The sequence below is a fragment of the Pinus tabuliformis genome, chromosome 8 (genome assembly GCF_031772625.1).
Source record: "Pinus tabuliformis cultivar Carrire ecotype Pingquan chromosome 8, CPIR1, whole genome shotgun sequence".
NCBI classification, from domain to species: domain Eukaryota; kingdom Viridiplantae; phylum Streptophyta; class Pinopsida; order Pinales; family Pinaceae; genus Pinus; species Pinus tabuliformis.
In genome coordinates, this window is record NC_142294.1 from 1481215198 (window position 1) to 1481232861 (window position 17664).

At 37.3% G+C, this 17664-nt stretch overlaps 2 protein-coding genes across 2 annotated transcripts; both read left to right on the forward strand.

Annotated features, from left to right (window-relative positions):
• The first annotated feature begins 1339 nt into the window (after positions 1 to 1339).
• Positions 1340 to 2467, forward strand: LOC149241415 (uncharacterized). Its single transcript, XM_089370535.1, has one exon. The coding sequence runs from the start codon at positions 1340 to 1342 to the stop codon at positions 2465 to 2467; it is 1128 nt and encodes a 375-aa protein (XP_089226661.1).
• A 1443-nt stretch (positions 2468 to 3910) lies between these two features.
• LOC149241416 (uncharacterized) lies at positions 3911 to 4594 on the forward strand. The gene has a single exon (XM_089370536.1). It carries the CDS (start codon positions 3911 to 3913, stop codon positions 4592 to 4594), a length of 684 nt encoding a protein of 227 aa, XP_089226662.1.
• Positions 4595 to 17664: the final 13070 nt, after the last annotated feature.

Sequence of the window (17664 nt, forward strand, 5' to 3'; positions counted from 1 at the left end):
GTTCATTAAACTGTTGGAATCTCTCCCAAAGAAGAAAGCAGTTGAAGCTGCGAAATTTGTTAAGCGATTAGATGATATCCCTGAGATCGAGCTCTCTCCTGAGGGGTCGATTCAGGTTGCACTCTCATTGTCAGAGAGAGCTTTGGTCGGGCAGTTCACTGGACTCTGGCCCTCCCCCAAAACCACGGAGAGCTGGGTAGCAAGGAATTGGGCACCGCTGATCAGCCACAGAGTCACCTCATACTTCCTAGGGAAGGGCTTCTTCCTCTTCGAATTTGCTAAAAAGGAGGATAAGGAGCTGATATTCTGCAATGGACCCTATTTCATGGGCCCTCAAGGGCTGTATCTCAATAAGTGGATGCCTGGCTTTGACCCATCAGTCGACGTCCCCACAGCCGTCCCAGTGTGGGTTAGACTCCCCAACCTGCCCATGCACTGCTGGAACTGGGAATCTCTCAAGCACATTGGGAATACATTGGGCAAGTTCATAGACAGAGCTAACAACAAAGATTAATTTGATTGTGCTCGTATCTGTGTCGAAGTGGATCTTGAGGTTGGTCTTCCTGAGGCAATAAAAATAAAGGTTGGAAACTGGGTGCACCTCCAAAAGTTGGATAATGAGCAGCTACTGTTTAAGTGTAGAAAGTGCCATGTCTATGGTCACTTTGCTCGTAACCTCCCAAAGATTAGTGAAGGGGAAAAAAACAAGGAGGAAGGATGGACACGGGTCAAAAGGAGCAAAAAATGCTCATAAAAACCCTAGATCAGGAAGCAAGAATGACAAGGTCCCCCAGCAAGGCCCTGTGACTCAAGGTTCCCCCATGGAAGATCAAGGTAACAAATTCACGCCGATAAGCTCAGCACCAGAAGATCCTAAAGGAATAGAGAGCCAGAAGGAAGCATCGCCCCACTTGGAGGCCCCTTCGGGATCAAAGCAAGCTGATCCTAGCCCAGACAAGCAAAACGACATACCCACAGAAGATGCCGAGGAAGAGCAAGGATCGGAGGATTCAGAAGAGGAAGGTGAAATAGGGGATCCACACTCCTCGCCTAGAAGATCATTGAGAGGCCGCAAATCAGCTCGCGAGAAAAGAGAACATGAGACTTATAAAGATAAACTACAAGGAAGCCAACCAACCCTTGAGAAACTCTTGGCAAAAACTCCGAAGATGACTAGAAATCAGCACCAGAGCTCTAAAGGAGCTCCCCACTCAAAAACCAAGTGATGAAGATCGTCTCCTGGAACTGTAGGGGTATGGGGAGCAGAACAAAAGAAGAAGTCGTCAGAAGCCTGATAAGAATTGAATATCCTAATATACTCCTCATCCAGGAGACTAAAATGGAGGATAAGTCCTTCCTCCACTCAGTCAAAAAACTGTGGAAAAGAAGTGAAGGGCAAGCTGTTTCAGCTCGCGGTGCGTTAGGAGGACTGGGTACCCTTTGGAACGCAAATAAAGTTTCAAAAATCAAAGAAGTCGCCAACACCCACTGGCTGTTCACCAAACTACAGCACATGGATTTAAATGAGACCTTCTACCTCTTCAATGTGTATGTTCCAACCAGTGCAGGTGAGAAAAAGAGCTGCTGGGAATCCATCAGAAATATGGCAGACTCGGAAGACTTAAAGAATGTCATCATCGCAGGGGATCTCAATCTAACCCTCTCTCTAGCTGAAAAGCGTGGAGGAAGTATTGTAAGAGATCCGGCGCGAGAATGGGTTGAGGACCTGCTTCAGGATTGGGACCTGATTGACATAAAACCCTCGTCGGGCAAATACTCCTGGTCCAACAAAAGACTCGGCCCGGGGCACATCGCTGCAAGGTTAGATCGTTTTTTTGTTCAAAGTTCTTTTCTTCTCCTTGGATTAGACTCTAGAATGCATATTCTCCCATGCAGTGTTTCAGATCACAGACCCATCAAGCTCGATCTGCTGGCACACATGAATCAAGGCCCCATTCCTTTCAAATTCAGCCCCCTCTGGGTTAAAGAACAGACCTTCATGCAGCTGGTAAAAGATACTTGGAAGCAATCAGTCAATGGTTCTGCCTTCTATGTATGGGAGGAAAAGCTCAGGAGAGTGAAAGCTGCCTTGAAATCCTGGGCCAAATCCCTTCCTAACCCAGCAGTGGAAAGGAAACAGATCCAAGAATGCCTTGAGATCCATCATATGAAGTTGGAAAATGAAGAAATTACAAAAGAAATTTTAGATAAGGAAGCTGAGCTACAAGGAAAATTTCTCAAGGCAAGTTTGGCTGAGGAAGAGTACTGGAGGGTCAAATCCCGTAGGCTTTGGCTTAAGGCTGGAGACAGAAACTCCTCCTTCTTCCATAAGCAAGTTCAAGCCTGGAAAAGTTTCAACTCCATCTCAGAAATCAAGGAAGAGAATACAAGCCATAAAGACATCCAAAGTATAAAAAAGGCAGCATATCATCACTTCAAGAAGCTGTATAATGAAGAAGAGGGATAGGGGCTTGCACTAAATACTGTGAACGAGGTTCCCTTGTTGATCACTTCCAATAAGAAACAATATTTAGAAGCAAAAGTCAACAATAACGAAATTAAAACAGCCCTCTTCGCAATGGAGCCAGATAAGGCTCCGGGGCCGGATGGCTTCACAGCTAGATTCTTGCAGAGCTGTTGGTAGATAGTGGAAAAAGACTTGTGCAGAATGGTGAGGAAGTCTCAAACATGCCAGAAAATTGGGGGAAGCACCAACTCAGCTTTCTTGGCCCTTATTCCTAAGGAAAAAGGAGCTAGCTCCTTCTCCAGATTTCGCCCTATTTCCCTCTGCAATATAGGCTACAAGTTGATAACAAAAGTTATTGCAAACAGATTAAAAACAATTCTTCCTGATATCATCCCCGAGAATCAGGGAGGCTTCATCCAGGGAAGGCAGATTGTTGATAATTTTATTCTGGTCCAAGAGGCGATTCATTCAAGTCTGACTCGGAAAGAGAAAGGTATGGTCATTAAACTAGACCTGGAAAGTGCCTTTGACAGGGTAAGACACAGATTCTTGTTTGAGGTCCTCCACAAATTTGGCTTCGGACTCAAATTCATCAATTGGATCAAAGCTTGTATCAGCGATCCCTGGATTGCCCCTTTGGTAAATGGGAGGGCAACTGACTTTTTTAAAGCCACTAGAGGGCTGAGACAAGGATGCCCTCTTTCCCCCTTGCTCTTTGTCCTTCAAGCTTCTGTCCTAAGCTTCCTTTTAATAAAAAAGCAGAATGACCAAGAGATAACTGGTCTGAGCATTGCAAGAGGTGTAAAAAATATAAACCATGCCCTTTTTGCGGATGACTCTCTCCTGCTGGGCACTGCCTCTTTGTCCACGGCTAATCATTTCAAAGAAGTGCTGGATGCTTACTGTGAAGACTCAGGAAGCAAAATTAACAAAGGCAAATGTCACTTTTACTGCTGGAACTCTCCCCCCAGATTCCTCCAAGCTATTTCCAACTGCTTTGGATTTGCATTCTCCTCAGCCTGGAATTCCTTCAAATACTTTGGGCTCCCTGTTTTCCAAAAAAGGGCCCTCAGCAAAGATTGGATGCCGTTATTGGAAAAATTCAAGCTCAAAATCCACTCCTGGGGATTCAACTGGCTCAATCTGGCTGGAAAGACAGTGCTGGTCAAAGCTGTCTTGAACAGCCTTCCTACCTACCAAGCTGCAGTCATGATGGCACCTACAGGTATTATGAGAAAAATGGAGGAATACATCAGGACTTTCTTCTGGAAAGGTGGCAAAGATAACGAGAAAAAAATTCCCCTTATTAACTGGGACACACTCACACTGCCCAGAATGGAAGGAGGTCTCAACTTCAAGAACCTCAGCAAGCAAAACATTGCCTTGGGTGCAAAACTCCTGTGGAGGATTATATCTCCAAAGCCGGGTTGGGCTTAGGTTGCGATGTGGAGGAAATATTTTAGGGGACAGAGATCCCACTGCCTGGACAAACCCAAACCAAAAATTGGAACGCTAGTCCACAAACTGTGCATCAAAGCAGCTCCCTTGATCAACCTCCACGCGCACTGGATTTCTGGAAATGGTAAGCGTATCAGCATTTGGGATGACCGAATCATGGACAGTGAGCCCCTCTCTGAAGACCGCTCACTGCTGTTGTTGAGAGAATGGATGGACATAGCGATCCTAAAAACGCTTTGGGATATCTCTGAATGGGAAAACAACAACTGGAAGAACTGGATCGACATAGAGGTACCCCACAAACTCTCCAGTGATTTCGCCTCCCTCCAGTCTCTCTTAGCAGGCAAAGCTCCTTTAAAATCCAGGAAACCTGACACCAGGGGATGGGGGCCCTCATCTGGTCGATACACTGTGGCGCTTGGTTATAAAGTTCTCTCCCTTCGACCTCACGTTCCCCCTGATCCAAAGTCATGGCAACGGATCTGGTCGCGGATCTCAATTCCTAAAATTGATGTCTTCAGCTGGATTTTATGCCATCAAAAGATACTGATGGACGACAGGTTACGCAGAAGAGGTTACAGCGGGCCTTCCCGTTGTTCGTTATGTGGAACTGACGAGGAAAATGCCCCCCACCTTATGCTCCGCTGCAATTTCTCTGCTGATCTCTAGATCGAGGCCTTAAAACCATGGAACGCTGGCTTCGCCTTGCCAAATCGATGCGCTGACCTATTTTCTAATTGGCAATCAAGGTTTCCTGGAGGTTCCCTCAAGAACGCCCACATAAAAGACGCCTGGCTCATCCTCCCTAAACTCATTTGCTGGCATATATGGCTGGAAAGAAACCAGCGTATCTTCAGAGACAAAAAAAGCGACTTTAAAATCATTTGGGAAAAAATCAAATGCCACTTAAGAGACTGTTTGGGCGATCAGCTGGACAGAGCAGACTTAAGTGACCAAGAAGCTGCATGGGGCGATCATCTTCAACTCAATTTCACTGATACTATCAGATCCCCTCCTCTCCACAAAAATTGGCAAATCCGAATGGATGCTGCAGATTTTACTGAGTTTTGCAGCAAGAAGGCAAGATACATTCTCTTTTTTGACGGGGCAGCGAAAGGCAACCCTGGCAGATCCGGTGCAGGTGGAGTAATCAAAAATGCTGAAAACAAAACTGATCTAAGGTTTGCCTGGGGCGCGGGCTTCAACACAAGCATTCAAGCCGAAGCTCTGGCTCTCTTTCAGGGCCTTAAACAGCTCATATCCTTGGGTATCAAAGATGCAATTGTTTTTGGGGACTCCCAATCCATCATCAAGATCATTGTTGACAGCTCCCGTCCTACTGATCTAAGGCTCTCAAGATTGATGAACAGAATCAGAACTCTTATAAATTCCTTTCAGAACCTGGAATTCTTCCATGTAAAGAGAGATAACAATAAAGAAGCCGATGTTGAAGCCAACAAAGCGGCTCCCCTCTCTCCAGGAGTCCTGCTAAGAAATGACGATGAAGGCTGGGATCCCATACCTTGACTATTAGTTTAATATGTTTTACTGTTTCTTATTGGAGCAGTTTGTCTGTTTATGGAAATCAGGAAAGATAGAGAAGACCAATCGTATGATAGCCCAAAAAATTTGCAGACTCACTAGGGGGAAAACATCTGGTTCCTATCTGAAGAGAAATCTGAATTCTGTCTATTTTTTTTTTTTTGTAATTTGCAATGAGGCACTTTCCGCTGGAAATTAATACATCATCTAACCGTTTCTGTCAAAAAAGAAAAAAAAGAAGTTCTTTAACAATTTTGATTGCATTTTAAATCAAATCACAATTTTCACTAATGAAAACCACTTATCCAACTTTTTTAAAAATCAAATCACAATTTTCACCCATCAAAAAGACTTATCCAACTTTTGATTAATGAAAAATGGCTATAATGCATATAGATATAGACGATGAAACTTGAAAAATACGATTTAAATTAAAAGAACGATTTTAACATAATAAAAAAACAAACACTTATTTTAAATTTTCCATACAAATAATATATCAAATATTACGTGTGGTCACACTTAAAAAAAATAAAGAACCCATGTAGCTTATATGCATTGTCAATGACATTAAAATTCTAATATTCAATAAAGAAATTTCAATTCATTTGCATATTTGGCATAGATGCACAAGACAACATTAAAATTCTACATTCAACGATATAGAAATATAAATAACAATGGATATGGTTCAATTTAATAACTTTCATTGGTGCTTTAAAACAATGTAAATAATATATACTAAGTAAATGGAAATGTTGACATTATTGAGATTTGAAAACCATAGTATTGCATATGAAAAGATGAGAATTTATTAAAGAAATTACCCAATAACTAAAGCTTCATTGTTCATGACTTACTTGTTATAATATAAACTAGTTTGATTAGAATTCATTCTAAACCACTACAAAATAATGAAATAATTAGTTATATATTTATGAAACATATATGTTTGTGGTTAAAGTTATGATTAAAAAAAAATATAATAAAATTGGAAATTATAACAATAAGTAAATAAAAACTATCCAACTATATTTTGTAACACTTTTCAATATTAGGATTAGTATGAAACATATATGTTCGTGGTTAAAGTTATGATAAAAAAAAATATAATAAAATTGGAAATTATAACCATAAGTAAATAAAATTTATCCAATACATTTTGTAACATTTTTCAAAAATAATATTAGTATTAGTAGGGAATGAGAATTGTTTGTTCTCGCCAATATGAATAAGAATATAATACACAATAGGCAAAGAAAAGTGAATTTAATGTGTTAGCATGGCAAGAAGGCCCTTGTATTACCATCACCACTAGATGAAGGTGGAGAGTGACATTGTAGATTTTGTTGCAACTTTCAATTATTTGAAATTGATTTGCACTCAAGAAGCCCTCGAAACCATAGAAGAGGATGTCAAGGTTGATGGTGCATATAATGATGGTGAGATGGCTTCCTAGGTCAATTAGATGGTGGATGAATACACTGTTTACGTGGGTTACAATCATATATAGAATACAAAATTATTTAGGACAACTAAGTTGTATTAGTAAAGAAATACTTTCATAGCATATGCTCTAATATGAATCATTAAGAAATTCAAAAATAATTTGCTGATCTAGAGAAATATGATTAGCTTCTAATGACTTCTTTCTCTTGGTTAATCTATAAAAATGGTAGGGTATCATCTACTCTAATGGATGCATTGAAGAACACCCCAATCATGGTTCACTTAGTCAAGGAAGCCACTACTACGAATGCTCAATATTAACTTTAGGTTTTTTATTCATGATTTTTATTTGGATACAATTCTCCATAATATATCATTATGTCATGTTGATTCAATTTTCCTTGAATGTAGGCTTGTCTAATTTTCCTTTTATTCTATAACCTTGATTCTATATGGTTTGGCATGGCTTAGTTTTTTCTTTTATTCTATAACCTTGCCTCTATATTGTTTGACATGGCTTGGTTTTTCTATAGGTAAATTATATTAATCTATTTTTGTAGGCTCTTATAGAGAAGCGTTTTGGGCTTATCCTTTAGTACTCTTAATTTGTTTCCCTTAGGCAAACTAGTTTTGAAGCTTCTTTGGTTTTGTTGTAACTATGTATATTGTATTTCAAATATAATAGAGTATAATGTGTTTATTTATAAGAAAAGAATGTGTTATGAAGGCATATTTTGTATATAGTTTCTTTTCCACTAAAATATGTAGTGACATTTTTATATTATAATGATGAATACATAAATACCTTCTTCCACCATGATATAGAAGTTATGTGAAATCAGTGAGCTTTTTAGATGTACTTGGAAGAAGTATAAAATACGAAATAGTTATATAGTAAATAACAACAATGTGAAACTTAAAATTTATGAAAATGCTACAATGAATATTTGAGACACTAAAACTAATTTGTTTCATTAATAATTATAAATTGCATTGATGGCACATATCAATTGACTAATCCACACTAATCAATTAACTAATCCACACTAATCAATTAACTAATCCACACTAATCAATTGCTACAGTCACAAAATAAAAATAAATTTATTACACTTGGCTAAAGAAATCAAAAATAAATTTTTTATAAGTTCCTAAGCATTTGATATTTAGCCGATTGTTTTTAATTCCAAATTTTATTATTTTTCTTAATCATATTTTCATATTTATTTATTAATCATTAAAAATTAAAATAACTAAAAAAAATGATAATACAACTATAATATTATAATCCACACTAATCAATTACTACAATCATAAAATAAAAATAAATTTATTACACTTGGTTAAAGAAATCAAAATTAAATTTTTTATACCTGTTTCAAATAACGGTTTCAAAATTAAATTAAAATCAAGATTAAATATACATGTTTCATAGTAAAAATGAAACATATCTAGGTCAAAGCACTAAAAATGAATAAAATAATAATAATTTGAATATCATTTTGATCATAATAAATAACTTCACAATTCTCAATAGGTATATTTCTTAAAATGTGATAATAATTTTTTTTGGCTTCTATTTGATTTTGTTTTTTTTTTCATATATCTTGTTAATTACAAGTTTTTTATATTCTATTTATTTTTCACAAATATTAAGGAACATATTAAAAAAAAAACTTTCATTTACTTTAAATTTCATGCAAATACAAACATATTTGTAATTAGAAGATTGGAAATCAATTGTAAAATCATATTTGCAATTAAGAAGCTGTCTAACCATTTTGATTTCATTTTAAATCAAACGACAATTTCCACTAATTGAAAGGAGTTATCAAACTTTTGAAAAATGGCTATAATGAATATAGATATAAACAACAAAACATAACAAATAAGGGAGGCTGCGAAGCAACAAGTCTCTGCTGCGGAGTGAAAAGAAAACACTAGAGCCAAAGACTATGAAGCCAGTATGTCTGCTGAGTGAAGAGAAAACATGGGAGGCAGAGACTATGAAGCCGATAACACAATGTTAGAATCATTGAAGTCGATATGTTATAAGGCATATCTGATTATTATTCATATGCATTGTAAGACAACCATAGACTCATTGCAGCCACCACCAATGCTTAATAGAAATAAAATAAAATATCAACTTGATGATGGTCAATCTTTAAACATGTAATGAGGCCATCATAATGTTGTAATGAGGCCATCATAATGTTGTATGCTATAAGGTATAGCTGATTATTATTCATATGCACTGTAAGACAACTGTAGACTCATTGCAGCAGCCGTTAGTGTTTAATAGAAATAAAATATAATATTAACTGTTAAAGAATTTCTATTTAACTGTTAAAGAATTCAAAATTCTATTCAATTGTTACAAACTTTCTATTCACATACTCTTTTGAGATGGATTAAGAAAACATTACAAAATTTCTATTCACAAATGCAGTGGATCAAGTAGAACCATGTAAAATTACTGAATGACGTTGAAAAAGTATTACCATGTAAGATTACTGAATAACATCGAAAAAGAGACAAGATCACTACGAAGGCCGGATTTTAAAATAAGAGAGATATACAATAATCATTGTATATAGTCAACATCAATGCTATAAGTAAAATATTATATGGAAGATTTAAAATTAATGGACATTTAAATAAGGAGATGATGTTCACTACTTTTTTATGTCTCTTGTGTAGAGTGTTTCCCTTGTTCTGGAAACTCATAAAAGTGACAACTGCATTCTAGGCTTCGAAAAAATAGGCGCTGGTTGATAAAAAAAAGCACAATTCATAAAAGTGACGTCTACATTCTAGGCTTAGGAAAGATAGCGCTGGTTGATAACAAAGCATGATAAGCTGGCAATCTATAATCATATTTACACATGCATTTGGACAAATGTTTGCACCAAAGTCACACGTTTTCTTTCATACCTATAATTTATTAGGTTTCACTTAGACCAAACCTTTTGGACCAGATCCAGATTCCTCTTTGATGAGATCATCGGATTCGATGCTGTGAGTTTCTGACTTGTGTAATCAAGAAAGAACAAAACCACAAAAAATGTGCAAGTTCTGATTTCTTTCTCAGATCCATTGAAGAGGAGGAGGAAGCAAGCGAGCCCTCACGTTCGTTCGAGAGTCAGTGAGTTTATCTGATAACCAACTAAAAAGCTAGGTTTCGATTGCAACTAGTAAGCGCATCGTTTCATTCTTGGACTAGTCATTGTTACTTGTACCATCATCCAACGAGTAACTCTTAAGCAAGTAATGATCGACCATCTGCCTACACGAAAACTCAAAGAAAGTCGTGTCAATTTCAGCATCTCTAGTTCTCAAGAAGAGAGAGACAAGAACAAAGCTCAACAACCCGAATAGGGAAGGTCGTCCAGCTAGAATGAATTCTCCTTTTGACGCGAATCTTCATTCCCACCCGATAACTAATGAGAACCATTATGGAAAAATGTTATTTCATCTCAAGGAAGGATGAATGAACTGGTGGCTTAGGGAGCCAAATACATGAATGAAACAACCAAATACATGAATGAAAGATATATTCATGTCATAAAATCAACCTATGAAGCCATTATACAAATAGTTTTTTCCATCTCATATTTTTCCTGCAAGAATAAAAAGAAATTCCGTACAAGGATAATTGGACTTACCATTATTGCATATGAGGAACAATGAGATACATCACACTCCACTATACATACATTAGGTAAGGCATTCCAAAATGGATTTTATCAGAATTTTTTGAAAATGCATTCTTTGTTAACCATTCTATAAATAATATTTTAGGATAAAAAAGAAGTATAACAAGGAAACATACCTCTATATTATTCCAGCCAGCAAGCAGTCTAGGATCGTAGCCCTTTCATATATTATTCCAACCCATATATGACTGGTGATTTTTTGTATGACTATGACAACAATATAAGGTAGCTATGATTTTCTATATGGCTATGACAATAGGCTAAGGTAGTTATGATTGGAAATGATCGGAAATGACGGGAAGTACTGGTGTTTGGCAATGACTGTTGTATGACCCTAAATGGGTGGAAAGTGTTGAGATTTTCTGTTTGGAACAAAATAGGAAAAATCTCAGCTGATGACAACAATAGGGATTCAGTTCCTAGATTAGCTCCAGGTTGTTGGGAGGGAGTTAATGCCTCCTATATTTGATGTGAGGGAGTTATGAGGCTGTTAGATTCTCTATGCTATTTAACAGGCAATCATTCGGATGGTTTGCTAAGAGAGTGTGAGGATTTCATGATGTAATCTCCTAATTTGATTAATATATTCCTGATGCCTATGTTTGGTGGACGTAGCCCAGATTGATTGGGTGAACCACGTTAATTCTTGTGTTTATGTGCTTGATAATTGCTGTGTGTATTTATGTTTGCTGTGCACCTGATCCAACAATTGGTATCGGAGCATGTTGGAGGTGCTGGTGTGTGTCTGACTGCTGGAGGGAGCGCTGCCTGTGGAAGCTTACGGTTCAAACAGCCTGGAAAACGCCTGTCCGCCTGCGTGCTGGCTGAAAGGCGTAGACAGCCTGCGTACTGCCTGGAGGTGTTGTATACTTGTGTGTGGAGCGTGAACGTCGCTGAGGTGAATGCTGGTGTGTTTGCTGGGCAGCCCTGGCGCGGATCGGAGCAGTGGAGCGCTGCTATACCTGGTATTTTAATTGCTGTTGCTGGTGCATGTTTATTATATGGCTGCTGCGTAATATTATTGAATGTTGAGTGGATAAACCAATCTCCGTGAGATGGGATTGAACCGATTTAGTTCTGGAAATTGCGGTGCAGTGTGATTTGTTAAAAACGCAGGGGCAGTCTACGAATTTTACATGACAGTCAGTCAGTTTTTTGTTTTAAAAACGCAGTGTGATTTGGATACAACCCGCAGTCATTGATTTAAAAAAAAAAAAGCAGTTTAAAGTGACAGCATTCCATTTTTTTTAAAAAAGCGCAGTTTAATAGAAGCACAGAGGAATACGTATTTATTTTTAAAGCCATTAAAAGGAGGAGTACGTATTTACTTTTAAAGCCATTAAACAAAGAGTACGTCCTTATTTTCATAGGAGTTATAAGGGATATGTAACATGGTTTTTCAAAATTAAATGGCTTTAAAAATGTAATGGGGTTTTAATATTATTTGTTTTTTGTTTTATTTAAAGACAAAGACAGATAGGCATAGGCAGATTTTTTTGTGTAAAATCAAAGGCATAGGCAATTTTTTTAGTGCTGGTTGGATATTGGAGATTATTGTGTTTTTTGTTGATACAAATGGCGAAAACTCAAAGTGCCCATTTTGAAATTGAGAAATTTAATGGCAAGAATAATTTTGAGATCTGGAAGGTGAAGATGCACGATCTGCTGGTTCAACAAGGTGTGGCAAAAGCACTGTTGGGGAAAAACAAAAGGCCTCCTTCCATGACGGAGGATGAATGGGATGAGATGGACGATAGAGCTCTGAGCGCAATTCGGTTATGTCTGGCGGACGATGTTCTGTTCAACATTGTGTCAGAGAAAACCGCCGCAGGCTTGTGGTCGAAGCTTGAGAAGCTCTATATGACGAAATCTTTGACAAATCAGATTCTCCTGAAACGGCAGCTTTATGGTTTGCGGATGAAAGAAGGTACCTCAATTGCTGATCACCTGAATGTTTTTAATACCTTATTGGTGCAATTAGACAGTCTAGATGTGAAATTTGATTCAGAGGATAAGGCGATAACTTTATTATGTTCATTGCCCGAATCCTGGGATCACTTTGTTACTTCCATAAGCTTTAGTACATCAGATATCCTTGAATTTGACGATGTTGTTGGAGCCTTGTTGGCTGAGGAGACGAGGAAGAGGTCGAATGCAGACACCTCTACATCAGAGGTAATGATGGCCAGAGGTCGCTCACGAGAGAGACACTCCGGGGGAAAGCATAGTGATTCTCGCTCAAAATCCAAAGGAAAGAAGCCAAAGGTGAAGTGCTGGCATTGTGGCAAGGCTGGACATCTGAAAAAGGATTGCTGGAAGCGAAAGCAGACTGCTAAAGAAGGCTCTTCAACAGAAAAGAAGGAAGCCAACACCACAGATACAGGTTCAGTATCCGGTTCAGGTATGAGTGATGAAGTATTGTCAGTTAATATTTCAAAACATGATCAACATTGGTTGTTAGATTCCGGGGCATCTAACCACATGTGTATTCATAGAGATTGGTTTAAAACATATAGATCAATTGATGATGGTGTTGTGTACATGGGTAATGATGTAACATGTAATATTGTTGGGATTGGAAGCATACAATTACAAATGTTTGATGGCACAACCAAAATATTAACTGATGTAAGGCATGTACCAGATCTAAGGAAAAATTTGATTTCATTAGGAGCACTTGATTCAAATGGATATAAAACTGTAATTCAAGGTGGAGTTATGAAAATTTACAAAGGTATCTTACTAGTGATGAAGGCTAAGAAAGTAGGAAATCTATTTCAGTTAGAAGGTAGAACTGGGTCAGATCATGTGTCTGTGCCTAAACATCAGCGAACTAAATTAGATCCGAAATCGAAAAGGTATATCTTTGTTGGGTATGGTGATGGAACAAAGGGATTTAGATTGTGGGATCCTACTACCCGCAAAATCATCATCAACAGAGATGTAAGGTTTAATGAATCCTCTCTTGTACAGTTAGATGTAGATAGAAGATTGAAATAGGATGATGTATCTGATTTCCAACATATTCAGTTTGACAACATTTCTAATGATAGTCATAACGACCATAGTTCAGATTCTAGTCATGAACAGGTTTCAGAATCAGATTATGAACAGGGTTCAGATGGAGGACATGAACAGGTCTCAGATGGCGATCATGAAGAAGTTCCTACAGTTGATAGACAGCCAATTGTGGAAGCACCAGAAACATTCTTAAGGAGGTCTACAAGGATCAAACGCCGTCCGAGAAGGTATGATGATTCATATGCTTTGATCGCTAATGATGATGAACCTTTGTGTTATCAGGAAGCTGTAGAAGGTTCAAATAGTGACAAATGGAAAGCAGCCATGAAGGAAGAAATGATGGCCTTAGGTAAGAATGGTACGTGGGATCTGGTTGAACTTCCCAAAGGCAGGAAAACTGTGGGATGCAAGTGGGTCTTCAAGCTGAAACGGGGTGTGAATGATACGGAAGACAGGTACAAAGCTCGGCTGGTTGCAAAAGGGTTTTCTCAGAAAGCTGGCATAGACTTTCATGAGATATTTTCACCAGTGGTTAAAATTGTTTCAATTAGAGTTGTGTTAGCATTAGTGGCTTTGTTTGATTTGGAGTTGCAGCAGTTAGATGTTAAGACTGCATTTCTACATGGTGATTTAGATGAGGAAATATATATGGAACAACCGAAAGGGTTTGTTCAGCATCGCAATGCGAAATTTGTCTGTAGGCTCAAGAAGTCATTATATGGCCTGAAGTAGTCGCCTTGGCAGTGGTATAAGAAGTTTGATTCTTTCATGTTGAGTCAGAAATATGTAAGAAGTGAATATGATCATTGTGTTTATTTTAAGCAGTTAAATAATGGCATGTTCATTATCTTAGTGTTGTATGTTGATGATATTCTTTTAGCAAGCAAAAGCATTGAAGAAATCAACAGGTTGAAGACTCAGATGGCAAGGACGTTTGATATGAAAGATCTAGGAGCCGCAAGACAGATTTTAGGCATGGAGATTTTCAGAGACAGGGGCAATGGTAAGCTGTGGCTATCACAACAGAAGTATGTTGAGAAAATACTTTTGAGGTTTGGTATGAACAATGTGAAGCCTGTGTCAGTCCCTTTAGCTTCCCATTTTAAGCTTTCTTCGAGTTTATGTCCTAATACCGATGAAGAAAAGGATTATATGTCTTGAATTCCTTATGCCAATGTAGTAGGATGTTTGATGTATGCGATGGTGTGTACGCGACCAGATATTTCTCATGCAGTTGGGGTTGTCAGCAGGTACATGGAAAATCCGGGTAAAGAACACTGGTCAGCAGTGAAATGGGTGCTTCGGTATTTGAGAGGCAAAAGTAGTTATTGTATTTCTTACAATAAGAGTAGTGAATTTGTTTGCGGATATGTTGATTCCGATTTTGCAGGTGACTTGGATAAGAGAAGGTCAACTTCAGGGTACGTCTTTACTCTTGCAGTTGGAGCTATTAGCTGGATGTCAAAGCTACAGAACATTGTTGCTTTGTCTACTACTGAAGCAGAATACATTGCTGCTTCTCATGCTTGCAAAGAGGCGGTTTGGTTGAAAGGTTTGCTTGGTGAGTTTGGTAGGTTACAGGATAACATCAGGTTACTTTGTGACAGTCAAAGTGCAATACATTTGGCTAAGAATCCGGCCTATCATAGTAAATCAAAGCATATTCCAATCAAGTACCATTTTGTAAGACAGGTTATCACTGAAAGGGGAGTATCTCTTGAAAAGGTGCATAAAAAGGAGAACTGTGCAGACATGTTCACGAAACCAGTTTTGTTGGAGAAGCTACGCTGGTGTTTGGCTTCTCTTGGCTTGCAGAAAAGATAAAATAATAATAACAGGGCATCAAGGGAATTGTTTTCAAGGTGGAGATTGTTGAGATTTTCTGTTTGGAACAAAATAGGAAAAATCTCAACTGATGACAACAATAGGGATTCAGTTCCTAGATTAGCTCCAGGTTGTTGGGAGGGAGTTAATGCCTCCTATATTTGATGTGAGGGAGTTATGAGGCTGTTAGATTCTCTATGCTATTTAACAGGCAATCATTCGGATGGTTTGCTAAGAGAGTGTGAGGATTTCATGATGTAATCTCCTAATTTGATTAATATATTCCTGATGCCTATGTTTGGTGGACGTAGCCCAGATTGGTTGGGTGAACCACGTTAATTCTTGTGTTTATGTGCTTGATAATTGCTGTGTGTATTTATGTTTGCTGTGCACCTGATCCAACAGAAAGCATGTCCCCAAGACTCTTACTTGGCTGACTGGTATGGCTCAATGTTCTGTGAGTGAAGACAAAAATTCATGAGGAACTCCATGTGTTTTCGATTGCACAAACTAGAACGGGGTAATACAACAAGATAAATATTCTTTTGTGCCACTGCTATCTGCGTAATTTCACTGCTATTTGTATTCGTATTTTTAGTTATACTCGAAGTATGGCTATACCTGATATGCAGCAGAGTCTACGGTTGTACCTAGAATTAGAATGGTAGGATATGCAACAAAGTCTGTACCTCACCAACAGCAGAACAAAAAACCAAGTTGCAATAGATGTGATGTGCCTGCCTAGGACCGGGTATGTATCTTTATCATAAACCTCATTAATTGTAGAACCCATTGTTCAAAAAAATTCATAATCCACTTCATTAACAGAATGAATTGCAGAACCCACTACTGAACAAACTCCATAATCCACTTCATTCATTAACAGAATGAACTAGAAGAGGAACAAGTCCTATGTGCTCGCCACCGAGGTTTTACAAAGGACCAGATGATAGTGTCACAAAGCCCAAATGGTAGTGTCACAAAGATTAGAGGGCAGACAAATGGAAGTGTCACAAAGACTGAGCGTTCGATCAACCAATTTACTTTGACATTTCATTCTCGTACCTCGAATAGCATAGCATTTAATGTGTAGAATTAATACTAGAATTAGTTCAACACTTTCAAAATGTTTCAAAAACATATGAATATGGATGAATATAGTATATGGTTTAGCTTCCCTACCTTGAGAAGAGGCCAAATAAGATGGAAAATAATCCAAAAACTATATAAAAAGTTTGGTTACTTCTGAAATTTTCAATTGCTATAATCCCAACTGTGCCTGCAGCCAAGACTAATAAGATATAAGTTAAAAGCACAACTTTAACACAATATAAGAACAAACACTTATATTCAATGTTCGAAACAAATAATATATAAAATATTACCTATAGTGACATTTAAAAATAAATAAATAAAACTATATATCTTATATGCATTGTCAATGACATTATCATTCTAAAATTCATTAAATAAATTATAATTCATTTGCATATTTGGCATAACCATTAGATACAAAAGACGAAATTAAAATGCTACGTTCAACTATATAAAAATATAAATATCAATTGATAAGGTTCAAGTTACTTTATCTAATAACTTGAGTGGTGCTTTAAAACAATGTAAACAATTATATACTAAGTAAATGGAAATTCCGACATTATTGAGAATTTATATTCAAACTCATTAAAAGATGAGAATTTACTCAATATCTAAAGTTTCATTTCATTGTTGATGACTTATTTATTATAATTTGATAAGAATTTATTTTAAATCACTTTGATAACGTAATAAAGCAAATTACAAGCAATTTTGTGTAGTGGTATTCAACACACAACAATAAATAAATAAAAATTATATAATACATTTTGTAACATTTTTCATATGTTAGTAAGGAATGCAAATTCTTTGTCCTAAATGTGTTAGTATGGCAAGAAAGCCCTTGTATTACCATCACCACTAGATGAGGATGGAGAGTGACGTTGTAGATTATATTGAAATTTTTAATGATTTGACCTTGACTTGCACCCAACAAGCCCTCAAAACTATAGAAGAAGATGTTAAGGTTGATGGTGCATACAATTATGATGAGATGGTTTTTGGGTCAATTAGATGGTGGATACATACATTGTTGATGTTGGTTACAATTATACATGGAATACAATTTTTTTTGTGGTCAATTAAGTT